Below are 27,016 nucleotides of genomic sequence, written 5' to 3' on the forward strand. Positions count from 1 at the left end.
TTTGTTGAGGTTTGTTGAGGTTCGTTGAGGTTTATTGAGATTTGTTTCTATAGTGATCCACTATACTAGCGAATCAGATATAGATAGATAGATACAAAAGTTGATAGATCAATTTGAGTATATAGAACAGGGACAAATAGATGCCCTAAAAATATTCCGTAACTTCTATAAAATAATCAGTAAGTCTCTTATTATCTTCCGCCCCAAGTTATACTAGTTTACTGAATTTATTATATCTTAGATTACCGACGTTTACGGCTACGCATTATCTAGCTTCGAAAGGTTACTACTAGATGCACTGCAATACCTTATCCCAGACGATACGCTATCCTAACGCGAAAACCAGAGTCAATTACCTTCTGAAAGCCAGTTTGATTCAGTTCTAGACCTTTCAGACCTTCTAGACAATCAAGTCCGATCTCGCGCAAGATCTCGGGCCCCAGACACCTTTACGCGAATCAAGCCGGATAGCATTAACGAGTATATCGTCTTTACAATCGACATATCCGCGGAATTCATTAAATGGTAGCTTCAAACCGATTTTAATAAAAAGAAGCGGTTAAACTAGAAAGTTAACCGTCGTGCAAACTGCTAGACTGGGTTTCAACAAGTTACATATGTTAAAGATAGAAAGCCTGATATTATATGCAATCGGTACCGTACAGTTTTTACGCATCCAGCTATAAATTATACTGGAAACTTATCGATGCAGAAGCATCTTGATAGGCCAAAATATCGATAGCAAATTACGAAAAAGGGTAATATCCAGTAACTACTTAGTGACGCGGTATATTCGAAATAGTCTATATTTAACGTTAATACTAATAATGAATTAACTATCTTTTAGGCTGAGAGAAGACCAGCGCCTACCTTTATCTAATAAATATGGGAACAGAAGATTTTAAACCTAATTATTGTATTACATTTACCTTTTCTTTTCGTTAAGTACTAAGAATTCTATAATTTCCTTTTTTATGTACGGCTTGTACTTACACTATCAAACGTTTTATTAAAAAAGATAATTTGTGACCGCCTTCGAAATTTTATTATAGAATATTAACAAGAGACACTACAACAGCTCTTATCTAGTGCAAAAATGTTAATTGCGTTTGACTGTTGGACTTTACCATTTAAATACGCATTTATAACTATTACAGGATACTTCCTAGACCAGGAATGGAAGTATCGTAAGATCTTACTTGGGTTTGAGCCAATTTCTGGATCTCATACTGGTGTGAACCTCGGGGACATAGTTCTCTAGATCCTACAGAAGTACTAAATCGCTGATTGAGTACTAGCAGTAATAACTAATAATACATTTAACAATAAGATACTTATTGCAGCAATAAATGATTCAATCAAGAAGCTACAGATAGAAACAGATTCTACGATCGTTTAAGTGCCCTGTCTTGCGTATATTATTTAATTGAGTCTAGTTAATTTATTTAGTAAAATTAAGGTTTCGCCAAAGAATAATAACGCTAAAATAGAATAGTCTAATGATTATATACATTTATTTTGTACACACCAGCAGAAATATAAGATTGCTGATATTCTGAACAAGGTATACTTCTATTTATAAATCATGAATTATATTTCAATAACACTAACTATTCTGGTTCCTGATAGGTTCGAGGTCTTGCGGTTTATATCAACGGAAACCCTTAACGCAAAGAAGCCTTTCTAAAAACCCAGTCTAGTAATATACTAAAGCTTCTTCTAATCCAGGATGTTCGTATACGGTAGAATTTGACATTTCTAATGCTTTAACGGGCGAAAAAGCTTTATATTGCATTTAACAAGTTCTGTTCCGACTATAATCAATACCATTTTATACTGAATACAGAGAGGTAATAACAGATTGACTATCTGCTTTATATTCTTTAGCTCTTTTTTACGTTTATTACGCTAGTTTATTGTACTAAAGACTCGAGTATCTACCTTGTTTTTAAGATTTACAATAAGCTTTTCGATTATTTTGAAATATCGATGCGTCAGCTTCGTTAAAAGAAGATTTCTTGAAAACAATTAATGTTTTTCTTTTTCGAGGCCGCGAAAGAGAAACTGAAAAAATATTATAATAAAACAGATAATATCGAAAATAATCTTTACGCAATTAGAACGATTCTAATGCCGTCAAACAAGATAGAGTTCTTTTTAACAAGTAATTGGAACCTAGATTCTGTGACGGTCTACAAAAGAGCTCAATATAAGACAAGTTTGTTTCTGACTCTGAGTCAAGGAATTTTCCCATGGGGAAGAAAGGCTATCTGGAAGGGAGGATGTAGGGGCTCTATATACTGCCCGAGGCTCTGCCTCAGGCAGGAAGGCCTGCAGAGCATCCAGGAAGGTTCCTGGATGCCTACCGGAGGGTCCCTAGATCCTATACTAACTAACCGGAATGTTCCCTAACTTCAGGAGGTCACAATACCCCCCCCTTTTGAAAGGGCTGGTCCCCAGCCCGCTCAAAAGCAAGCCTAAATAGGTAAATTGTCGTCATTATGTTCGTCAAGGAATTCATCATTGGCCGCAGCAGCGAGCCAGTTAGCCAGACGCCGGGGCGGACCAGGCTTCTCAGGATATCGATTGTAGAATTCCTGCAGCTTCAGTGGAGCGTTGCGGAAATTAGAAGCAGGATATCATGCAGGGTCAGGAGGATGTCCCTCCCACTGCACGCGATATCGGAGCTTTTTATTATACATGCGAAAAGCAAGAATCTTATCTACGAGCCATTCAGGCTCGCCCTGCACTTCAATTGGGGGCTTTGGATCACGAATTTGACCCGGCATTGGCGTCAAATCGGTCACTTTTCGGAGCTTTTCTGGCGCGAAAACAGGATGAACTTGGAGCGTAGAAGGCAGGCGAAACTTAAAGGCATATCCAATTTGCTCGATAATTTCATACGGGCCAGCCCATTGGTCGCCGAACTTGCGGCTCGGACGGCCTAACTCCCAGTCCTTAGTAGTTACGTAGACCCAGTCTTCGGCCCTGAAATCTACTGGCCTTCGATGCTTGTCAGCTTGCTTCTTCATCTTCGCCTGAGCCAGTTGAATCTGCCCTTTAGTGTAGTCCCAGATCTGTTCTAAACTGCGAGCAGTCCGGCGAGCTTCAGCTTGGTCCTGGGGCTTATTCCGAGGTTTTGAGAGCGAGATCCAGTCAAAGGAGACCCGAAGCTCGTAATCACGTTTCACTTGGAAGGGGGACAGCCCGGTTGACTCGTGTTCAAGGATAGCGTAGGCAAAGTCCATAGCCGGCAGTAACTCTGACCAGTTGTCCTGATAATAGTTTACAAAGGGGCGGAGTTTCTGGGCGAAATACTGATTGACGATCTCTGTATGACCATTCGTAGAAGGCTTCTGTCCCGAGGTCAGTCTGCGCTTGATTTTAAGCCGCAGGCAGAGCTCTTCCCAGAAGGCAGAGACAAACTGGCTTCCACGATCCGAAAGGATTGATTCTGACAGCTCTACCCATCGATATATATTTTCAAGGAAGAGCTGAGCCATATCCACTGCGGATACATTTTTATGGCAAGGAATCGAAATTACCCGTTTCGTTAGGTGATCCACGATTACGCAGGTTTCGTCAAAGCCGTGCCTGTCCTTCGGGCAGGAGCGAAAGTCCATAGAAATGTGCTCCCAGGGGCGATTTGGGATATCGAGAGGTTGAAGTAGCCCTAGAGGCAGATCTCTCTTAGTAATAGTTCAATTGCATATCAAGCAATTAGCGACGTAGCGTTTCACGTCGTAACGCTACGCTGGCCACCAGTATCGGTTCTTCACTAGAGTTTCTGTCTTGGTTCGTCCTGGATGCGCCGTAGAGGGCTGTCGGTAAATCATGTCAAGTAATCGGGTGCGAAGGTCACCATCTTCAGGAACCACGAGCTTATTTTGAAACAGGAGCAGCCTTTCCTGTAAGGATCACTCTGACTCGCCTCTAGCATCAGCAGCAGTAGCCCTTTCTTTATCAAGGTTAGCTACAGCTCGATTAGCCTGCAGTAGACGGTCCATTAACTGAACGTTATCCAACTCTATAGGAGCGAGAAGTGTTGATATAGCAGATAGCTCCTATTCGGTAGCCTGCGGAGGCAGAACCCCTTTATCCAATCATTCTGGCCTTAGGAGAGCCTGATTCTTTGTATCTAGGTCTGTAGAGCTCTCTTCAGGTCGAGATAAGGCGTCAGCAGCCGTATTCTTCAGTCCGGGCCTAAACTTGATCAAAAAATGGAATCTGGAAAGGAACTCTGACTACCGGGCCTGGCGCCCATTCAGCTTTTTAGTAATTATAAAATATTCAAGGGCCCTATAATCAGTTCAGATCTCTATCTGTTCAGTGGTCTGAAGTCCTTCAAGCTCCGTTCTCCAGAGTTCTAGGGCTCGAACTATAGCTAAGAGCTCCTTATCATGGATATCGTAGTTGCGCTCAGCGCCGAGCATGTTCCTAGAGAAGTAGGCAACTGGGTACCACCTACCCTCGAATAACTAGGAGAATATGCCAGCGACTACCCCGTCTGAGGCGTCTGTTTCAATCCTGGACGGGAGGGTTGGGTCGTGATGCCGCAGGAGAGGTACCGAAGTCAAATGCCTCTTTAGCTGCTCAAAAGCTTTCTGGCAGCCGGAGGTCCATTCAAAGGAAGCCAGTTTCTTCGTTAAGATATACAGTGGTCTAGCAATCCTGCTGTAGGCCTCTATAAAACGTCGATAGAAGTTACAGAATCCGAGAAACGACTGGACTCCTCTAACTGTGGTAGGGACCTGCCAGTTAGTGATCACTGCGACCTTCTCAGGGTCAACCTCAATACCATCCGGGGTCAGGATGAAGCCTAAGAACTTAGTTCTTTTTACACTGAATTCGCACTTGTGAATAGCAGCCTGGAGGCCTGCAGCGCGGAATCGTTTCAGGACCTCTTGGACGTGGGCCTCATGTTCGAGCTCGTCCTCACTGAATATTAGGATATCGTCTACGTACACTGCCATATACTTGTCAATCAGATCAATAAAGATGTCATTCATCAACTGTTGAAAGGCTGCGGGTCCATTGGTCAGGCCAAAAGGCAAGACTTGGTATTTATAGGACCCATACTTGGTGCGGAATGTAGTCAAATCCACTGAATCGGGATGCATTCGGATGCGGTAGAAGCCCTGCCTGATATCAAATTTAGTAAAAATCTTTGCACGGCCTAGCCGATCCAGCAGCTCATCCATCAGGGGTAGAGGATAGCGATTTTTTTTCGTAATCGAGTTTAATTTCCGGTAGTTTACGCAGAACCGTAAACCTCCTCCTGGCTTCGCAGTCATTAGTACGGGGGAGCCGAACGGGGCAGCACTAAGAACGATAAAGCCTTTCTGTAAGTTCTCTATTAGATAGGCTTTGATCGCTTTTAGCTCTTTTGCAGAGTACCGATATAAGGGACTATATTCTAGCGTATTCTTATCAGTAAGCTCAATCTGATGATCGTTTTCCCTTCTCGGAGGCAGCGTGTCTGATTCTGACTTCAAAAATATATCTACAAAACCGTAATAGGCCTTAGGAATCTGTTCTTTCAACTTTTCAATTTCCAGTACGCGCTCAGGGTAGGTCTTTTCATCAATTATCTTGTTAATCTGCGACAGCGAAGTAATAAAACAGTCTGATTTACCGAGATAAAGCTGGTAGGCAGAGTCGCTGATCTCAAAGATATCAATCTCTAAAAGGTCTTTTTTAGCAGCCTTAGGACTGTTAGAAGTTTGCTCTGGAGCCGGTTTAGGGTCTTTCTGGGCCTTCTCAAACGCCCGTTTCATGCGGGATAGAGCTCGTTCAGTATTCTCTTGGTAGGTATTGAACCTGTTCTTGCGAATATGCATCTCTTGATCCCGTCGGTTGATCTCCTGATCCATTTCTCGATCCCTGCGTACCATATCCTTTTGGTGCTCAGGGTTGACCTTCGGCCTCTGCAGGATCGCCTTGGGTAGCACGATGCCCTGCTGGGCCTGAACCTGTTCCTGCAATGTAGTCGCCTCGGGCTACAGCAATCGGTTGCGGCTGCAGTCAGGTAGAACTCGGTAAACCTGCAGCCATTTCTTGCCAAGAATTACGTCATTCTGGCCGAGGTCCACGATTAAGAAAGGCAACTTCTGCATTCTTTAATCGATAATTAGAGTCAATATAATTGCATGAGTGATATCACCTCCTTTGCGGCCATTGTAGCCCTTAATTGGCACGCTGTTTGGCAGGGGGATAGTATGTAAGTCGAATCGTTTAGCGAGTAAAATAGCGAGATCGTAATTTAGAAAACTGAGTCCGTTGGCTCCAGTATCGATCAATGCGTGCGTAGCAACTGAATATCCATTAATAGCTAATTGAATTGGAACTAGAAAACTATCGTCTTTGTGCCCGAGTAGGTCTTCCGCTGAGATATTCATTTCACACAGAGATTGATACATCAAACCTAGGTAGGAGTCTTGACCTAGGCTTTCTCGTTTTTTGACTCAGCAGAGGGCTGCTCGGGGGCCTTTTCTAAAGCCTTCAGCTCTCGTTTGGGTACCTGAGAGAAGTAAGAACCTTTTTAGGAACAGTCAGTAGCGAGATAACCGAACTGCCTGCAGATAAAGCACTTTCCTTCTTTTATTAACTGGTCTTTCTCTTCGCCTTTAATATAGTGAGCAGGACGCGGGCTGGCTTCCTTATTCGGGGTCGAAGACTTAGAACTGTCTCGGGCTGCGTTCTTGTTATTTCTGCACTTCTTTAGGTCAGCCTAGAGGTCAGCCACCTTGGCACATTCGTAAGTGAAGTCCTCAAAGGTTCGGTTATTATCATTAAAAACGTAAGTTACTATCCGCTGTATTTTATCAGGAAAGGCAAAGAAGAAGCTTTCCTTTCAAGTGTTACGATCGATCTGTCCTTCAACCGCGAGATATTGGAACTCTGAGGCAAAGGTATAGTAGTCCTTAAAAGCAGCCATCTTTATGGAGTTAAACTTTCGGCGGGCATTACGGGCCTTATTTGGATCCACGAAGATGCTTTTCAGGTGGCTCAGGATCTTACCGAAATTACGGTAGTTCTGGGTCAAGAGACGAGGAGATATATGCCGACGCGCATCCTTTTCGCAGCGGCTAGTTACGTAGGCGATACAAAGCTCAGTAGTAGGATAGTGGTCAGCGTTAGCAGTCATTTTCTGATAGATTGTTAATTGCCAATTCTCAAAGGTCGGGTCTTTGCCGTTACTCAGCATCGGCGGATCAGGGATTTTGGTAGATCGGTAACTACTAAAGGTGCCAGTTCGGTCCCTAGAGAGGGCCCATTTTATAGCAAAAGTGTCTCGTTCAGCAGATAGGGTTTCATTCTCTTTCTTGAGCGTCCGGATGGTGTTCTGGGCACGGTTCGTTTCTTTGATTTTAAGCTCGTGAAAGGCAGTCATAACTTCATAGACCACGTTTGGGTCTTTCATAATCTCTTTCATGAATCTTTCTTTTGTTATAGGGGCTCGATCGATATCAATGTCATCTATTACCTGTTCCGAATCATGGAACAGTTCTTGTTCTTCAAGGAAACCTTCATCCTGTTCCTCCATTGACTGAACATGGGAGGACGAGTTGTCCTGAAGGTCCTAGGGATCATTTACGGGCTCGCCCTGACGCGCAAATGCGTGAAGGGGAATTGTCGGATTCATTCTGGTCTTGGTACAACCGGGTTGTCGTGTAGTTGCCTCACGGGTAAGGGTTTCAAACGGATTACAAGGCTTTATACCTACTGATTGCTCAGTGATATGCCTTTAGTGTATCTGCTTGAAGTAAAAGAAAAAAGAAGATGGGAAAATTATGTGACGGTCTACAAAAGAGCTCAATATAAGACAAGTTTGTTTTTGACTCTGAGTCAAGGAATTTTCCTATAGGGAAGAAAGGCTATCTGGAAGGGAGGATGTAGGGGCTCTATATACTGCCCGAGGCTCTACCTCAGGCAGGAAGGCCTGCAGAGCATCCAGGAAGGTCCCTGGATGCCTACCGGAGGGTCCCTAGATCCTATACTAACTAACCGGAATATTCCTCTGGAACGTTCCTCCACACCGGGAAGTTCCCTAACTTCAGGAGGTCACACTATTAAAGGATCTATTCGGATCTTCTAGAAAGATTATCAGAGGGAATTCCCTATTCTTGCAAACATTGCCCGTAATATTATATTAATTCTAGCGACTGATACCGGAGTTAAACGTCTTTTTAACTCTACCTGGGATATATATTATTACTGCCGGAAGTTATTGAATCCAGAGACCGTTCGCGATATCATGTTATATATATGTACAACAAGATTCGATATCAAGGAGGAACAGCGGCTGATTCTCCAAGAGTATCTTTTAAATTATAAGATAGCCGTTTCAGCCGAAACATTTGATGTCTAGACATATATTTTCGAGGCTATCAGTAATAATAAGAAAAACGTCAAAATATATCTTGATATACCGACTGCTATATCAATTACGCAAGCAATTCTGGACGTACTGTTACTTTCAGCAGTTGCCGCTAGAAAACGGCCTACGGTTACTTCTAACGATAAAAAAGACTCTAATATTGATAAATTTTGTTACCTCCTGAAGCCAGGGGGCTTTCCTGTACGGGAGAACGTTCCGGAGGATCAAGGGATCCTCTGCGGCAGGCATCCAGGAACATTCCTAGGGATCCTGCAGGCATTCCTGCCTGAGGCAAGCTCCAGGCAGTATATAGAGTCCCTGGATTCTCTCTCCTAGATAGCCTTTTCCTCCCTATGGGAAAATTCTTTGACTACGAGTCATAAACAAACTTGTCTTTTACTAAGCTCCTTTGTAGACCGTCACAAATTTGCGGATCTAGATGAGAATAAGGTATTACCCTTATCTAACTTCCCTGATACGCAGCATCGTATATTAGGTAAAATACGGAAAAAGTCGAGACTACTAGATAGATATATAGCTTAATTATTTGACTTTTGACTTTTCAGAACTATAACCAGACACTGTACTATAGATATAATGTAAATCATTGATAATTGAAAGTTGAAACCCTAATTCGAAGCTAAACCCATGATATACACTAAATCCTCCTGTAAAACCATACAGTAATGAAGTTTTGGTTTATAATTACGAGAGAATACAGCCTGTTTCTATATAACTTATACAATTGATCTCAAGTCACGTTTTTTACCTGTTTGTCATGTTTGTTGAACCTCAGGTTCACCCGCGGGTAACCTCCATGAGGTTCGGTCCAAGATGGAACCGCCCGGAGGTTCTAGGTCATGGAACCTTAACCTCCGGGTGGGTGAACCTCCTTGAGGTTCGTGAGGTTCACTCGCGGTTCCTAGCCAGGTCTAGCTGAATGTACAGTTGTAAGTTCAAAGTTGACCATGTAAAACCCCTCCGAAGGAGTGTTGTGAAATGCACAGGGGAAGGAGGGCAGAATGACACTGTATCAGCTATACGCACGTAGCCTACTAAGGAGCGAATGCCTTTTTCATTGCGATTGATCTCTTCTTCTCTATGGATAAAGGGGTAAGTTCCTCAGGGGTTCGAGTACCTATGCGGGCCAAGCCGCTAGATCACGTAATCCCATGGATTCGTATCAAGGAGCATCACACGAAGACACGGATCACGGGCATGATTACTTCCAGATACTCTTAGTCTTCCGCAAATGCAAATTCAAGTAGAGATGGAGCCAGAGGATGCAGGGTGCTGGTGCGCATCACTTTCAGTCTCGGGTCGGCCATCTTGGCTAGATTTTTGAAATGGGCAAGCTTCCTCTCTTGTCCATTAAACGTCGCCCACATGTCAAAGTCGTTCACGCTAATTGATAAAATGGTCAGTTTAATTGCTCTCGATGAACAAATTGATTCCTGATTGTTTGTTCACTCACCGTTTGAACTGTTCGATATACGAGTCGGCTGCTTCCGACGCAGGAATGAGCTGGTCACAGACCACAATGCGATCTCCCGGTTTCATAGCAGGCAGAATGGCCTGTAGGATCTTGCAAGCATATTTATCACTCCAGTCGTGAAGGATAAAGCGTAGGAAATATACTGCTGTTCTATCGGAAATCGGACTCTGGGGTTGGAACATATCATGGACTTGGAACTTCATCCGATCCTTGAGTTCGGCTGGCAGCGATTCTTGTCCTTGCTGGCAATGTACCTCATAGTCCTGTACAATTACCTGGAGTCGAGGGAAATGTCGTGCAATTTGTCTGCTGATAAGCCCCTGAAATCCGCCCACCTGTGTTATATGACCAGATTACTGTGAACATTCACAAAGAAGGTGGAGCAGGGGAGGGAGGGAGAGGCGCTCCAACATACGTCAACCACTGTGCCGTCCCCAAGGGACTCCCAGTCGAAGCCCTCTAGGACTGTCTGGATTTCTAAATGCTGAGTCGAAGCCTCGTACGTAAAGGCCTTGCTGAAACGCTCCTGGTCTGCAGTATTATTCTCGAGGTGCTGCCAGAAAGTATTTGTTGTATTATTAGCAATGTTCCATCCAACCTCGGTGTTTTCCTGACTTTGTTCCCATTTAACTAACGCGTCAGCAATGTGTACACTTGACATCAAGGAGTCGTCGAAGCATAATCCAATATAGGCGTCGAATTGAGCGTCTGTAGCCATGAGATACGAGAGACGACCGTGGGCTACACGCCCAGACGCAGGCTGGCGGAATATGCCATTCAACGTCAAGAGACCTATGACACGCTCGACTGCCTGCACCCTTAGGTTGACTGCTTCGGCAATCGTCTCGTAGCTAGTACTGCCCAGTAGCGGAACAGCCTTCGCAATCTGGAACTTATAGACAATACGCAAGGCAGATGAGGTGTGAAACTGGTGCATTGTTTTCTTTTTTTAGCATGAAGCTCACAGCAGTACGGAGGAGAAGGGCCAAAGAGATTTACCCCTGCACAGAGAGTGCTAACATGCTCGTGAGGCTCCAGGGTAAGCTGGATGAGCCTAGTTGCGGCGCTACATAGCGCCATTCGAGCATCATGAAGGTGCGCTGTTTCGGGCGACAGAGGGGGAAAGTGAGGGCTTTTGGCATCAGAGCATCGATTGCTCTCGTTTTTGTTGAGGAATCGGACTATTTCCTGACTTTCGTTGTTGATAGCCCCTGTAAGGTCTGTAATCTCCGTTGACATGGCCATTTTATTGTGAGAAAAGGTGTCAAGGTGTATAATATGATAGATATATGATGTGGAATAGAACGACACGCTATGATGATATCCTAGTGGATGTATCTATCGGGGGTATAGCTTTGCCGTCGTTTAAGGATATATGCCGCGTCCATTCAATCCCGCAATGTGACATTTTGTTCCAATTCCCTCCCCCTTTTCCGGCACAAAAAGAGCGGAACAACCTCGCCAAGGGTATGTTACCTGCAAGGGTATAATATAGGATGTTATTGTCGGTTGACTTGGTCATTGCCCTAAGCAGATATCCTATCGATTCAACTGAATATAGGTATATGCTTGGTGGGTAAAAGTGAAGTGTCATTCTAAACTACAATCTGCCTAGCTATTTATAGTCCCACTTGTTTACACCTATGCATTCCTGATCCCTTGGTATGCCATTTAGAATGGTAGGCCAAGTCTAGGCCAAGCAAGGTGCTGTGCGGTATGTGGATTAGGTCAAGATACTCCACTTCTCTGGTCTGGTTGATAACATCGTTCCAACACTAATATTTGCCCCCACTGGCAGGATCTCTCGGTATTGAACCGCCCGCGTGGTTCTCTTCACGAGCTCCTCAGCTCAATACAGGACACCTGAAACTGCTCTGGAACGGACTTAGTGCCAATACGCGTGCCGTATATCTCTCTGTTCAGTGTAACCACGAAAAGCACTGCGCGTTACAAAATCTCTCAGCATGGCCAGCCTCCAGACATCGTTAATCTCGTGGCTATCGTTACGACTCCTGGGCAACTCGAACCAAAAGGCCGTTAAACCCGACACTGCACTGGCCGATCTAGCCGCTCTGCGATCCTACCACACCGATAACTTTCTTGACGATAAACTCTTTGACAATAAGCACTTTCGACGCCTTATAGATGGTGCTAGAAGACTTAATCCTATCACAAAAGTTCGAGTCAGGAAACCGATTTCGCGTGTTATTATCGCGAAACTATCCGCAGGCCTAGCTTCACTCCCATTACAGCCCCTCGAGATGACCCCGAACCTTCTAGATGACTTGAATTTTGCAACTGCCTGCCGGGTAGCATTTGCTGGTTTCCTCCGCCTCGGAGAATTCACCTATAAGGCAGAAGATCTTAACACACGCTCTATTTTTTTAGCTACAAATCTTACACGCTCTGACGTCAGATTCTCATCCTCGTTAGATCATGTGCAACTTACACTTAAACGGAGTAAGACAGACCGCCGCCACGAAGGAATACAGATTGTTCTCGCAAAAACAGGAGATGAAACGTGCCCAGTAGACGCACTTCAAAAGCTATTATTTCTCGATCCTAAAGAGCCTGATACCCCATTATTCTCCTTCTACCGAAAACTATTTAGTCGCAACTATTTTCTCTCTACCTTATCCACTAAGCTGAGAGCACTTGGGATACAGACGGACGGTTACTCGGGCCATAGCTTTCGGAAGGGTGCGGCTCAACATGCTCACGATAGTGGAATCCTTAACGATCAGATCCAGGTGCTCGGGAGATGGACCTCGGAGGCATTCAGAGTATATTTTACTACGAATTCCTCAGTTTTGTACAAGCTCAATCACCAATTTCAGACAGGCTCGCCAGCCCCGTTGTCTCTACTACTTCCTCCACCGTCCCCTCCACCATCCTAGTTTGGCCCGGGTCATTTGAGCTTTCTCTGACGCTACAGTCTAATGCGTGTACGCATAAGACTGCAGCGACAGGTGACCCATTACGGCCAAACTGTATACGTTCCTGTTCCTACCTTGACTGCGAGAGGTCACCAATAAAGGGAGAAGTTTTATTGGGGTTGCCTCACGTTGCCCACGTGATATCTATACCGACTTTTCGGAGGAGGGCTTCTTCCCTCCTAGGGGTTTCTTCCCTCCTACAACTGCCTCACAAGAGTCAGTTATTTGCCTCTGGTAGTAGCTCGTCATCTCTCACGCAGTCAAGACTCGATTTTGTCCCTCTCACCTTCTCTCTGTATATAGAAATTACTGCAATACAGACACATTGCCTCCCTACAAGGGAGCGCGGATGGGCTTTCTCTGGCGCTACAGTCTAATGCGTGTACGCATAAGACTGCAGCGACAGGTGACCCATTACGGCCAAACTGTACACGTTCCTGTTCCTACCTTGACTGCGAGAGGTCACCAATAAAAACATAGTGTTTGCGAGCATTGAAGGACATGCCAGTCTTGTACCACTGGAAATCAAAACCCTCTTTACCGCTAAGCTTTTCTGCTACAACGGTTTAACGAAATAACTATTTTCGACGTCGACGGATTGGTCTGTGACTAGCTCAACAAAGGATTTCCGTCGACGTCAACACGGGATCATGCGAAGGCGCAGGCATTTAGTATTTACCAGCCAACTACTTAACTGCCTGTATCTCCTCCGGTTCACTTTGCCCATACACGCCATTCTAGGAATCAAATATAATTCTCTGATACCTGTGCCTATATTCGGTCCCAAACACCAAACAATTCAGCTCAACATCACGATGCCGGTCATGGTCGATCCCAATATCCGCAATTTTAACCGAGAGCTCGCCCATCTCAGACACGATCTGTCCCAGCTTCGTGCTGAGGCCTCGCGGCACAGAGTTGATGGAATAGACACAGATGTCTATCGGTTTTGGGAGCGTAACAAACAGTTTGAAAATTTGAAGACAGAAACATCCAGCATCAAGGAACGAACTGCTGCTACAAAGGCCGAATTAAACGCCAAAATACACGAGCTCGCCCAGAAAATTGAATATCTCATTAAACGGAATTCACAGATGAACGAAGTTCATTCTAGCCAATAGGAAGCGATTACCCGGTTGGCCGATCTTTACGCAAGCCAGCAAAGTCAGATAGCCCAACTCAGGGTTGAGTCGGTTTGCTTCCGACCCATCAGTGACCACTACCTCGGAGCCCGCGAGAGATGCTGGAACAACATATTAGATGATTGTGACGGAGATGGTCCTATGCAGGTTCATTCAGCGAGCCCATCAGGCCCACTCACAATGCTTGAAGCACAGGTTGTGCTGGATGCAAGACTGTTTATCGACAGGAAACCACGCACAGACTGGGCCAAGTTCAAGCAACTATATTGACTTGGACCTGGGCAGGTGGAGGCACTGGGTAAGTATTCATCTGACACTGACTTTTGTCCCACAACTAACGAGGTCTACAAGGTGCACAAAAGTATATCAATACGATCCGGATCACCAATGCACTTGCCAGGCTTCGATTGTCAAACAGAGAGCTCTATCCCAAGGACGATGACATTTTTAAGCGCGTTACTCATATGGTGAATCTTTATGATGATTACACTATGTTAGAAGCTCGAAGCCGGGAGTTTCTCGTTGAGATCGACATTTCTTCCGATACCAGCGGAATCGAGGGACGCTGAGTTCAAGGACCTTAAAGTATCTTTATCTTGAGTTTGTAGCTTAATCCTGTGGGGATATATTTGTACCGCTCTCGCGCCTTCGTTTATTTACTATTCCAGGGTTTCCGGAGATCGAAAGCGTACGGTAGACGTATACAGCAATAAACCGTCGAGCTAAAAGAGTACACTTACGGTATACAAAGGATCATAGGTCAACAATCAACCATAAAGATCATAGGATATAACGCTGGTCAGCTGCACCCCCAGACGCGCAGTAGGTCGTCGAAGAGAAGAATCATCCGACCGGGTGGAATGCTACCTCACCTAGGAAATCCAAGCTCTATACATGGAGAAGAAACAGGAGTAATACTAAACACTAAAACCAGTAGAGGCAAAGTAAAAGCGAGCATCTATACTGACTAGTTAACCCACATTACACGGAGTATGCTTCGCCATAATCCTACAAACAAAAGTAGCTCGACAGTCGCCACATACGAGATAGCGCATTCCCCATATACTTTAGACAGAGCAGAAGATAACGAGCACTTAGGTATAAACACAGGAAATTTTGTTGAAAAATAGGCATAGACAGGGTATATCGACATGAAAGTAATACCAACTTCTGAAAAATTGCTCAAAAATAGGTATTCTGGCTGTTTAAAAAAGAATGATAATTTTATACAAGACTAGAAGTTTGCTGGAGCATCGTAACCCAGCTTGGACTGAGCGGTCTAAATAGCAGAGTATTCTGGAAAAGCTGAATCCAATAACGTAATGAAATCATATCGCGAAGATTTGCGAGTACCTATGCGAGTGCGGCCTAAGTACAGGTCGGAAAAAAGTCGTTCATCTATATAAAGTTATACAATTTTCATTCCGAAGTACTTACATTTCCAGTACGCTGTGATTGTTATCTCCTGAGCCAAGGACTGCCCGATACGAACTTCCGGATATGGAGGACCCTCCGGTAGGCATTCCTACCTGAGGCAAAGCCTCAGCTAGTATGTAAAGGATAGATCCTCCCTCATAGATAGCCTTTCTTCTCCATGGGAAAATTTTTTGACTACGAGTCATAAACAAACTTGTCTTTTACTAAGCTCCTTTGTAGACCGTCACAGTGATAACAGATATCGAAATTTCTAAATATATTCATAAATCCTATATTGTCCCTTACAGAAAGAAGAAAAAAGACCCATGCGTCAGATAGTTTCCCTGGTAACGTAAAGAGGGGAAAGTTCAAGACCCCTGCACTGTCATATGATAGATATCGCTGAGTTGTCAAATCCCCACTTGGGCCTCGAACACAAGATTGCGTCGGATGACCTACTTTTCTAAGCGAGTCTTGCTAATTGGCCACTTGAGCTTGCAGGGGTTCGCACTACTATTTATCATAACGTGCAGACCCCTCAATCGGAGAAAGATCCCGTCAAAATTTCAGATTTATTCTCCTCGCATATTATCACTGCAAGGGATGCTGTTTGAAACGTCTCACAAGCTGTTGGCCCTTGGTGGTATAAGTGGCATCAGTGCCCACATACTGATCTATCGTCATGGCGAATGGGACCTGCATGCTCCGGCTATATTTGTGTCCTACGCCTCCATACTGCTGAGCGCGGTGATTTTGGAGCATGCTGCAGCCTGGACTGGTGCCCCATACTCTATTCCTCTTGTCAACACAGTCCTTTGGCATATCGCGGGGATTTATATTAGTATGCTCATTTATCGAGGGTTCTTCCACCGTCTCTCTGAGTTCCCCGGCCCGTTTTTCGCCCGACTGTCAAATTTCTATGTGACTGCTCTTTCGGCGAAGAAGCTGCAATTATACAATGAAGTACAGAAGCTGCATCGACAGTATGGGGATTACATTCGCATCGGTAAGACTTTTTCATGTATTCTGTGTTGCCTCTGCGACTAATACTTATCCTTCTGCAAAAAGGCCCGACTGAAATATCTATTGTTGATCCAATGGCTGTAACGGTTTTGCACGGGGTTGGCACCAAAGTCCACAAAGGGCCTTGGTATACGGTATTAGAACCGCGAATAAGCCTCCAAATGGACAGGAACAAAAAGTCCCATTCCCAGAATAGGAAGATTTGGGATCAAGGCTTCAGCTCTCAAGGTAAGCATTGCATTTATAGTTAGATGCTTGATCTCCGCTGATGTGTGCTTAGCTCTTCGTTGCTATGAGCCACGAGTTAAGAAATATACCAGTCAGCTCATGGATGCGATCGACAAGAGAATCGGGACCCCCATCAACATGGCAACTTGGTTCAATTATTTGAGCTTTGATGTCATGGGGGATATGGCGTTCGGAAAATCTTTCGATATGCTCAGCACTGGGCAGGAGGCCTATCTGCTGAAACAGGTGCACACTGATATGAAAACGATTGGTCTTTTTAGCCATTTGACATGGTTATTTCCCTTTTTCAAAAGAACACCAGGGATTAACGCGGATTACCTCAAACAATGGAATTGGATCGATTCTCAAGTCCAAGAAAGGTCAAAGGTAAGTTACTATTTTTTAAGGCTGATTTTAACAATCGGGAGCTAATATTCACGGAATATAGAATCGCCCAGAACTACCAGACGTATTTTCGTGGATCTTGGATGCATATGAGAAGACTGAAAAAACCAAGCAGAATTACCTGAACCTCCAGGGCGAGGCATATCTTATTGTTGTTGCAGGAAGGTTGGTTTTGTAACCACAAACTAGATGGAAGTCAGCTAAATCAGAACATCAGTGACACAACCGGCTTTGCATTGAGCAATGTTTTGTTCTATCTTGTCAGGGACCAGTCGCGTTATAAGGCGCTTCAGGAGGAACTAAAAGATTTCCAGTCGGAGCTGTCTTACGACAAACTAGCAACCTTCAGCCTCCTCAATGCTGTCATAAATGAAACACTTCGTCTGCATCCAGCTGTACCATCTGGCGTCCAACGCACGACTCCCCCCGAAGGTATCATGATCGGCGAGAAATGTATTCCTGGGAACACGATGGTCAGCATACCGATGCATTCTTTATTCAGAGGTGAGGATTAGTCCGTTGAATCTGCTGTGTAGATCTTGCGGTGTTAACAAAGCCAACTTGCTAGACGCGCGACTCTTCCCTCGACCTGACGAGTTTATACCTGAGAGATGGACTACACAGCCTGAGCTCGTGAAGGATCCATCTATATTTGTACCATTTAGTACTGGTTTGTCATCCAATCACACCGCATCGATGCATTATTACGCTCTTTAGCTAACACCATCTATCAGGAGCATATTCATGTGTTGGAAAGCAGCTTGCTCTAATGGAGCTTCGTCGAGTCACGGCAGAGATCGTCACTCGTTATAACGTGACCTTCGCACCGAATCAGACGGAGGATCTCTATCTAAATGGAGAACAAGATACATTTACCGCGGTTGCTGCTCCCCTGGAGGTGATAATGACGAAGCGGTAAGAGTGGCGAACATATAAACGAAGGGCATGGAAAATTCAGCTGCCTCTCAACTTCAAAATTGTAGATACTGCTAGGAGCCATCTCCAATTGATGGTTATTTGAATCCGTAGCGGTGACAGAGGCTTGGCCAGACAATTCCTTGTATTAATATCTAACTTGCTGTGAAACTGACCGCAACACAGTTGGGCAACAGTCACGATCCTGTTGTTCGGGTATAAGTGGGATTCGAACCGGCTTCATGTTTGAGAAGCCAGGGCTGAACGAGTACGGTGAAGTTAGCGAGGGAGAGTAGCTGTTGTAGCCATATCTAGTATAAATGTTAGCTGTTAGTCTATGTGCGACCCGAAATACAAAGCATTTCAATATACCTAAGAAGGCAGGCCTAGCAGACATTTATTGAAGTATCTGGTGCTATATTTCGGAAATCTAAGCATGGGGAAGAAAACTATTGACAGGTTCGTGGCTCGTAGTGTTGTGGGATAACCTCACCAGACGCTAGCCCGCATCTGGCAGGCGGTAAACATTACGGCAGTAATCTCGTGATCACGGTCACGCGCTGGCCGTGACAACCCCCCCTAGTAAGCTCGGGAATGTCCTCATTTCCGTTTCGTCACTGGCTCATTATTGTCGTTCGTCATTAGCAGGAATTCGTCATTTTCGGCAGCTCGGAGCCACTCAGATAGGCATTTCGGGGATCTGGGTCGATCGGGATATTGCTCGTGATACTCAGCTACCTTACCAGGTGCATTCATGAAGTCGCTAGCTCGCCACCACTTATCGTCGAAGTCATAGCTAACGTAGTGAGCCTTGTATTGCAGCTTGCGTCAGTATATTCGCGATATTACGATCCTCTCGACCTCCCATTCCTCTGTTCCGTTTACGTCTATCGGGCCCTGCGGATCGGTAATCTGTCCCGGGAGAGGCTTTGTTGAGCTAGCAAGACGCAATTTATCGGATAAGAATACCGGGTAAACTCTTAAGTTGTCAGGAAGCTGAAGTCGGTATAAGTTTCTTTCCTTTGCAATAACTTTATGCGGGCTAGACGCCTGCTCAGCTAATTTTCGGCTTGGGCGCCCTAGACTCCAGTCATCAGTAGTAATTATGACCTTATCCCTAACTTCGAAAGTATATGCGCGTCTCTTGCGGTCCGCGTATTTTTTCATTTTAGCTTGAGATGCAGCCATTCGTTCTTTAGCATATTTCTAGACTTCTTGGATCTGGCGTGCCACTTGTTGCGTTTCATTGCGGTTTACGAACTTCGGGGACTTTAACGGCTTAGAAGTAGCCTTCCAGTCCATCGACATGCGTGGCTCAAAACCTCTTTCTACCAGGAATGGTGATATCCCGATTGTCTCACTCGGTAGGCAGGCGGATGCAAAGTTCAGTATTAGCAGTAGATCATTTCAGTCATCCTAATAGTAAGATACAAAGGGACGTAGGCGTTAAGCGATCTACTGATTTATAACTTCTATTTGACCATTTGCCTGCGGGTGCTGGCCGGACGTAAACACTACCTTAACATATAGTATCTTGTAGAGTTCGTCCTAAAACTCAGATACAAACTGTCCTCCCCGGTCTGACACGATCGAATCCGGAAGGCCAACCTATGGATAGAAGTGTATAATAAAGATATAAGCCATTTCCCGAGCTGTCGTAATCTTTTTGCAGGCTATAGCATGTGCCCGTTTGCTCAGTCGATAGACTGCTACAAAGGCTGCATCGTTTCCCTTCTTAGACGTGGGAAAAGATCGGAAATCCACGTTAATGTATTGCCAGGGACGATCAGGAATCGGCAGAGAGTGCAATAGTCCGGGTGGTAGGTCTCGGGGCTCGTTAGTTCTCTTGCAGACCATGCAGTTATCCAGATATCGGGCCGTATCTCTACCCTAGGTAGGCCAATAGTATCGCGTTTTTACTAAAGCTCTCGTCTTTGTCCGGCCCGGATGGGCAGTAGATAGTTATCGATAAATCTCGTCTAGTAATCGGGCTAACATGTTACCTTCCTCGGCCACGGCCAGTCATTCCTTGAATAGGAGGCGGCCTTCATTGTTAATAGTCCAATCGACGTACTCTTTGCGGGTTAACTCCCGATAGGTCTCGAGTACCCGGCTGCTCCGGTTAGCTGCGAGTACGCGGTCTGTAATATAAAGGCTCGTATCAATAGGCGCAACTTCTACTTTCGTTCTTATGCCAGGGGAGACCCCTTCTTCTAATCACTTAGGGCGTAGCAGTATTGCAGTTCGGTCACTTTGGGGGATATCTTCGGGGCGCGACAGTGCATCCGCTAAGGTATTTTCCTTGCCAGGCCGGTATTTGATCAAGAAATGGAATCGGGATAGGAATTCGAACCAACTGGCTTGTTTTCGATTCAGTTTTTGCTTTGTTATAAAATATTCAAGGGCCCGGTAATCGGTAAGAATCCTAAAACGTTCTTTACGCTACAATCCTTTTAGCTCAGTACGCCATTCCGCTAAAGAGCGAACAATTGCCAGCATTTCCTTATCGTAGATGTTATAGTTACATTCCGCGCCATTCATAGTCTTCGAGAAATATGCTACCGGGTGCCAGAGGTTCTCACGAAGTTGCTGGAGTATCCCGGCCACTACGCCCTTCGAGGCGTCAGTCTCTATCCTAGTAGGCAAACGGGGATCGTAATGCCTGAGCATTGGGGCAGAAGTTAGAGCCTCCTTTAGCTTGTTAAAAGCTTTGCGGCACTCGCTTGTCTATTCAAATGGCACGTCTCTCCTGGTTAACCGATTTAGAGCACGGGTAATGCGGCTGTACCCTCGTATAAAATGCCGGTAAAAGTTGCAAAATCCTAAGAAGGACTGTACTCCTCTTACTGTAGTAAGGGTAACCCAATTTACGATAACGGCAATCTTAGCTAAATCGACCTCGATTCCTTCCGTAAAGACAATGAAGCCCAAATACTTTATTCGGATAACGTGAAATTTACATTTGTAGATAGCTGCTTGTAGCCCGGCTTGTCGAAATCGTTCCAGCATTATACGGACGTGTAGTTCATGTTCTTGCTCGTTCTCGCTGTATATCAGTAAATTATCTATAAATGCAGTAACAAATTTGTCCAGACAGTCCAATAGAATCGAATTTACGTAGCGTTGGAAGACGGCCGGCCCGTTAGAGAGATCAAATGGCATAACTTTGTACTGATAACTTCCAAATCGGGAACGAAATGTAGTTAACTCTTCTGATTCCGGGTCCATTCGTAGACGATAGAAGTCCTGTCGAATGTCTAGCTTCGTAAATATTTTCGCACGTGATACGCGCTCTAATACCTTATCGATCAGCGGGATAGGATAACGGTCTTTTCGCGTGATAGCATTTAGCTTGCGGTAATCTACACAGAAATGTAAGCCCCTATCCGGCTTCTCAGCCATTAAGATCGGGGATGCAAATGGGGCGTTACTGAGCTGGATAAAACCTTTCGCTAGGTTGTTTACGATATACTGTTTTACCGTCTCTAGTTCCTTTGTAGACATCTTATAGAGGGATCCGTAATTAATGTTATTAGACTCGGTAAGTTCGATCTTCGCGTCGTACCCTTCTCAGTACGGGGGTAGCTCGTCTGAATTCCTTTTCAGGAATACATCCACTAGGTCATGGTACTGCGGTAGCAGTGTTTCCTTGATTCCTTCAGTCTCTGAACCTGGTATATCGCCAGCGGGAACTAGTAAGAGATAACGGTCCTCTAAGATAGCATCTAATTCATTTAGAGAAGTTACGAAAATTGTGCTCCCCTTCCTAGATATAGCTCGGTAGAAACCTGGAGCTCCAATCATAGCAATGTCTACTACAGTAAGCTTCTTGATGACTCTCGGCCGCTCCTTCGAGGGTTTAGGGAGCTCAGGATCGAGGTATAAAGCCTTAATTGCACGATCTATCTTAGCCAAAGAATCTCTTCGGTCTAGAAGCATTACTCGCGGTACCCGATAGTGCGTTTCCTGGCTTTCCATAAGTCTGTCCCGGCGGGCCACGTCTTGTTGATATTTCCGGTTAATTATAGGTTTCACGAGTTCAGATTCAGGGATTGGAAGACCTATTTTTGCAGACACCTCTTCATGTAATGTAACTATCTCTGGCCAGAGCAGGCGTTTCCCATAGCAGTCTGGCATAATTCGGTATTTCTTGAGCCATAACTGCCCTAGGATCATGTCGTATCGGCCTAAATTCAGGATAAGAAAAGGGATCTTGCGCATTTTTCGACTATCTACTATTAAGTCCAGCAGTATCGCGTGAGTTAGAGAAACATCCTCTTTCCCGCTAAATCCAGTAACTCTATAGTTGCCCACTATTCGTTCTGTTGGGATGTCGAAATGTCGAGCAAGTTTTATTGCATATTCTGTATCTATGCAAGCAAAGGCATTGACTCCAGTGTCAATTAAAGTGTTAGCTGTTATAGTCATTTCTTGATAAAAAACAAGTGTTTTAATTGTAAAACTGTCTTCTTCTTTACCTAAGAGTTCCCGGAAGTCCAGTATATACAAATCGACTTTTTAACCGCTTAGAAGAGAGACTTGTCCTAAGCACTGTCTTTTTTTGCCTCTAAATCCTGTTCAATCCCGGCTTTCTCGTTCTTAGGGCGTTCCAAGGCCTTTAGCGCAGTGGATTGAGCGCGAGCAGTTTTCTTTGGACAATCAGGCGTCATATATCCTTTCTCGCGGCAGTAAAAGCAAAGACCTTTTATACAGTAATGTAGGCGTTTTTCAGGAGTCATAGGCAGATATCCTCCAGTAGGAGCGGGTAAACGAGAAACAGACGTTCCGGTAGCAGTAACTGCAGTCGCAATAGAAATGGTTCGAGTTCTGGTTACAGTCCCTTTCAGAGCTCGATCTGCCTTTTCTAGCTGGTAACTAGTTTCGATTCCCTGCAAAGAATCTGCTATCAAATGACAGTTTTGGACAAAGGTACTGTAGTCAGGAGATTGATGATAGTACATAATAACTAGCTTCTTGAAACTTGCTGACAGGGACTCATACAAGTCGGGTTTTATCTCATCTCGCCGAATACTAGCGGCTTGAACCAGGGCCTCAAATTTTGTTACGTAATCCTTAAAGGACTGTCCTGGTTTCATTCTTAATACCTTGTATTCGCGTTTGGTTTGCTGTTTGCGATTCGGATCAGCAAATGTCGAACTAAAGTGATTGTAGATATCTTAGACAGTTTTGTAGGGATCATCAGCGTCTTCCTTAACGCGAGAGTACATAATATCGTAAACCAGCCCTTTGACTCGACCCAATACGTACGAGATCTTCGATTCTTCAGTCGGAAAACGATCCGTATTTCCGCTCAGCTTGCGTTTAATTATAAGAATCCAGGGTTCGAATTTCGGACCGGTATATCCATCCTCGAATTAGTCAGAATCGGCAATTTTCTCTGACTTTAATCTTCCAGTGGAAACTATCGAGGAAGCTCGAGCTCCCGGCTCATTTGCTCGGGCAATGCGGAATATATATTTATTGCATTTATCAATAGTTTTAGCTAATTTCTTACGAAGAGTAGCTTCTATTTCGTTAGATTCTAACTCTCGTTGAAGTTCGTCAAGTTGATCGTGGAATTCGCGATTTTCGTAAAAGAGCTTCCGGGTAAAGTCGTACAGGCGTTCAGCATTATGCTGCAGGTTATCCCAGGAGGATTCTTCTCCAGAAGCGAGTTCTTGCTAGCTGTATTTATGGATTCCCAGTTCTTCATCCAGGGCTTCGGGGACGGTCGAGATGCGAACACGACGGTATTGCGGGTCAGGCTGTATTTCAGACGGCTTTACCATTTCGGGTAATTTCAAGGCTTAATCAAGGAGTTCTGGTGGGTCGAGAATTCGGGTTCCAACCGTTTGAAACGTCGTTGGGAACGCAGTGGGCCAACCAGTGGGTCTGAAGTCTCTGTTTGCAGTAGATTTGATTTCGTAAAACCGTAGTTGGTTAAAAGAAAGAAGTAAGAGTATTAGCGATGCTTAGATTTAAGAAGGCAGGCCTAGCAAACATTTATTGAAGTATCTGGTGCTATATTTCGGAAATCTAAGCATGGGGAAGAAAACTATTGACAGGTTCGTGGCTCGTAGTGTTGTGGGATAACCTCACCAGACGCTAGCCCGCATCTGGCAGGCGGTAAACACTACGGCAGTAACCTCGTGATCACGGCCACGCGCTGGCCGTGACAATACCTACCGGTAGAATATGTAAAAATATTTTAATAATAAGCGATTGATTTCTATTTCCTGTTTTTATTCTCTTAACCTAAGTTTTAATAGTATAAATTAGACTTCGGCAGGACCCATGGGTACCCATGGGTACCCATATAAAACCCATCGATGGGTTGGGTTTTGGGTCCAAGTCTCCGACCCATGATGGGTTATGGGTTTTAGAAGAGGACCCATTACCCATCATGGGTAACCCATGGGTACCCATATTGGTGTAAACAAGACAAACAAAGAAGAATCTCGTGACTACATAATTAATGCAAATTTGTCTGTAATTTTAGGTATTGTAGTTACATATAGAAAAAATAAGAATTGATATAGATAGGTTCGAGTTAAATTGATTCTATTCTTCTAATACTGCTCAAAGTCATTATCCTCTTTATATTTGCGTTTCCTTCCAGATGTCCGTAGTTGAGTCCTATTCTCTGGTAACTGGAGCTCTTTAATATTACTCGCAGTATCAAGATCTATTAATTCATTAGAACTTTTAAAAATAATTATTTCAGTATCTTCCTTCTCTTCCTCTTCTTTCTCCTCGTTATCGCTAATTAAATTAACCTTAATATCTTCCAGATTCTCATTACTCTGTTCCTTTGATATCTCAATCTCATTTAAAGTAAAATATTTCTTAAGCTCCTTTGCCTCTGTATCCTTAAGATCAAATCTTGATACACATAGAAATAGCATAATTTCTTTAATAGTCTCCGACTTCAAACGGCTACGTCAGTAATGGCAGACATTACGGGCAGTATTAAAAAGCCGCTCAATACCAGTACCGGTTGCAGGAATTGAAAGAGTATCCCGGGCAAGTAATGCAATTGCAAGAAAATAGAATTGATTGTTACGCTAGAATTGGAGAGGCTCAGCTTCCACTGGATCTAGAATTAAATCAGTATAGAACATTAATAGCTAAAACTAACAGACTTATTACTATCGAGATACTGGGTAGCCTCATCTCTAATAGATTTTGCCACGGCCTTATTCCCACTTAGCATCTTATTAAGCTTTAATGTTGATCTTGATAACGTTTGGGGCGTAGACGAAGCTTGATCTCTTAAAAGACACTCTTGATAGGGAAATAATGCTGATTGAAATGATTTGCGATATATTTTATGCTAATGTGATTCCCAATCATCAGTCTAGAAAAATTGAAGCTTGTTATCTGATACAAGCATAGTACTGATAGCAAAGATATATCCTTTCATCTTATCTGTTTGAGAGTAGTAGTTATTAAGCTTCTGTTGGCTTACTTCTAGTAACTGTAGCATTTGCTGTTTCTATCTAATACGCTTCTTTTTTAGCTGGCTTATCGATTGCTCAAGATGTTCGAAAAGTGCGTTATAAAGCTTAAAAACTAGATGCGTAATAACTTCCTTTGTCTTTGATAGCTCAGTAGTATAGTCAAAAAATAGTTGCGTAATACAGAGAAGATAATTAATTTAATGCTATTCTTTATCATTAAACAATATTTTTTCACAATTATATTACTTATAGAACGGTTTAAAATAGCTGCATAGCCGTTTTGTACGTTGAAGCATCAAATACGTCGAGTTCTATCGAGTTTGGACGTCTTAAATAGGTACTAGCCTAGGTTCTTGAGGCTGAAGCTGAAGGAAGGTCTCCCGACGTTATAAACTTGCATAAATGTAAATCGCAAGGTAGCGAATCTTATTCAATGTACCCGAGATCTCGCGTTTTTGGTATCTTCCATTTGTTTTCGCTACTGATAATTGCTGATCGGTCCATTTTATCTCTGCAATATCGTTTTAGAGTATAGCTTTAAGACGATCAAGTAGCTGATTCAAACAAAGCTGGATTACATGAGCAAAACAAAGAATTCAGATAACAGTAGCATTGTTAGGAAGTACTTGCTGGATTGTATCAACTAATGTTTTATTGTTTGTCGTATTATCTGTTGTAATCCCGAATACCCGGTCTTGGATATTGTAGCCAATTAATGTCTCGAGAAGAGCTGCACTTAGATTTGCACCTGTGTGTGAGCCATGTAATGGCTTAAATCCAAGAAGAACCTCTTGATATACCCAGTTAACATCAATAAAATAACCTGTGACCGTCATAAAGGCCTGATTATATGGGGAAGTCCAGCAATCTAGTGCAACCGATATCTTTAATCCGGGCAGAAATGTTTGAAGGGTAAAATGTTGTTTATCTTGGATAACATCCCGTAATCGTCGCTGAATTGTAGTCGAAAAAGGTATTACTGGAGAAGAAGGCACTGAGCATACTGATTGAATAAAGATATAAAACGTTAGATATTCAACAAGATAGAACGGTAGACGATTCAAAGTAAGAAACTGTAGAAGCTGAACCTCTTATGTAGCTTGCGAAAAAGGCTTAGTAGTAGCTGTCCGGTCCTAAAATAATCAATATAAGGTAAATAAAGCTTGATAAGTAACATACTTCTGCTTTAAGAAATCGAGAGATATTCTCTTTACTGTTAGCTTTAGCCTTTTAGTAACTTGCTGTCTTGAGATGTTTTGACAAAGTTGATGTGCCATATAGGCTCTTGCCGTTAGGTAAAATAGCTGCAGGATGTTCTAAAATCCGGGCGCAGCGTTTGTCACGGGCTTGACATTGGGTAGGTGCGCTTCTACCCGCCAAGACCGTTTTAGTAGGTCTGTGGGACGGTTACCGACTGAGCTACTAAAAAGACCAGAATACCAAGTTGACAACTTGGTACGCGCATCACTCTATATAGTAGTTTTTGGTCAGTTCGTCACAGCGTTTACACATTACCTTTGGCGCTCCATCTTTATGAGAGGTAACCTGATTAAAATGTTTTCAGATATCTGCATTGCGGTTTGTATCCCATTTAAGGTTACTTTTCTGTTTGAAGT

The 27,016-nt window shown here is 43.9% G+C and overlaps 6 protein-coding genes across 6 annotated transcripts; 2 read left to right on the top strand and 4 right to left on the bottom strand.

Moving 5' to 3' along the window:
* Positions 1 to 2,639: 2,639 nt before the first annotated feature.
* On the bottom strand, positions 2,640 to 3,623 carry KD926_002133 (putative retrovirus polyprotein; the record flags this gene model as incomplete). The annotated part of the gene is made up of 1 exon (XM_053093936.1): positions 2,640 to 3,623. The coding sequence occupies one exon, from the start codon at positions 3,621 to 3,623 to the stop codon at positions 2,640 to 2,642; it is 984 nt and encodes a 327-aa protein (XP_052951249.1).
* An 855-nt stretch (positions 3,624 to 4,478) lies between these two features.
* KD926_002134 (uncharacterized protein) lies at positions 4,479 to 6,116 on the bottom strand (the record flags this gene model as incomplete). The annotated part of the gene is made up of 2 exons (XM_053093937.1): positions 4,479 to 5,999; positions 6,072 to 6,116. 2 exons carry the CDS (start codon positions 6,114 to 6,116, stop codon positions 4,479 to 4,481), a joined length of 1,566 nt encoding a protein of 521 aa, XP_052951250.1.
* A 737-nt stretch (positions 6,117 to 6,853) lies between these two features.
* On the bottom strand, positions 6,854 to 7,546 carry KD926_002135 (uncharacterized protein; the record flags this gene model as incomplete). Its single annotated transcript, XM_053093938.1, has 1 exon — positions 6,854 to 7,546. The coding sequence occupies one exon, from the start codon at positions 7,544 to 7,546 to the stop codon at positions 6,854 to 6,856; it is 693 nt and encodes a 230-aa protein (XP_052951251.1).
* Positions 7,547 to 9,618: 2,072 nt separating this feature from the next.
* On the bottom strand, positions 9,619 to 10,812 carry KD926_002136 (S-adenosyl-L-methionine-dependent methyltransferase; the record flags this gene model as incomplete). Its single annotated transcript, XM_053093941.1, has 3 exons — positions 9,619 to 9,784; positions 9,855 to 10,210; positions 10,291 to 10,812. The coding sequence occupies 3 exons, from the start codon at positions 10,810 to 10,812 to the stop codon at positions 9,619 to 9,621; spliced, it is 1,044 nt and encodes a 347-aa protein (XP_052951252.1).
* A 1,027-nt stretch (positions 10,813 to 11,839) lies between these two features.
* On the top strand, positions 11,840 to 13,932 carry KD926_002137 (uncharacterized protein; the record flags this gene model as incomplete). Its single annotated transcript, XM_053093942.1, has 2 exons — positions 11,840 to 12,658; positions 13,615 to 13,932. The coding sequence occupies 2 exons, from the start codon at positions 11,840 to 11,842 to the stop codon at positions 13,930 to 13,932; spliced, it is 1,137 nt and encodes a 378-aa protein (XP_052951253.1).
* A 2,040-nt stretch (positions 13,933 to 15,972) lies between these two features.
* On the top strand, positions 15,973 to 17,944 carry KD926_002138 (cytochrome P450; the record flags this gene model as incomplete). Its single annotated transcript, XM_053093943.1, has 7 exons — positions 15,973 to 16,375; positions 16,438 to 16,620; positions 16,673 to 17,007; positions 17,069 to 17,190; positions 17,243 to 17,529; positions 17,594 to 17,695; positions 17,760 to 17,944. 7 exons carry the CDS (start codon positions 15,973 to 15,975, stop codon positions 17,942 to 17,944), a joined length of 1,617 nt encoding a protein of 538 aa, XP_052951254.1.
* Positions 17,945 to 27,016: the final 9,072 nt, after the last annotated feature.

The sequence above is a fragment of the Aspergillus affinis genome (genome assembly GCF_023601865.1).
Source record: "Aspergillus affinis strain CMG 70 chromosome Unknown NODE_144_length_85420_cov_98_805432, whole genome shotgun sequence".
NCBI classification, from domain to species: Eukaryota; Fungi; Ascomycota; class Eurotiomycetes; order Eurotiales; family Aspergillaceae; genus Aspergillus; species Aspergillus affinis.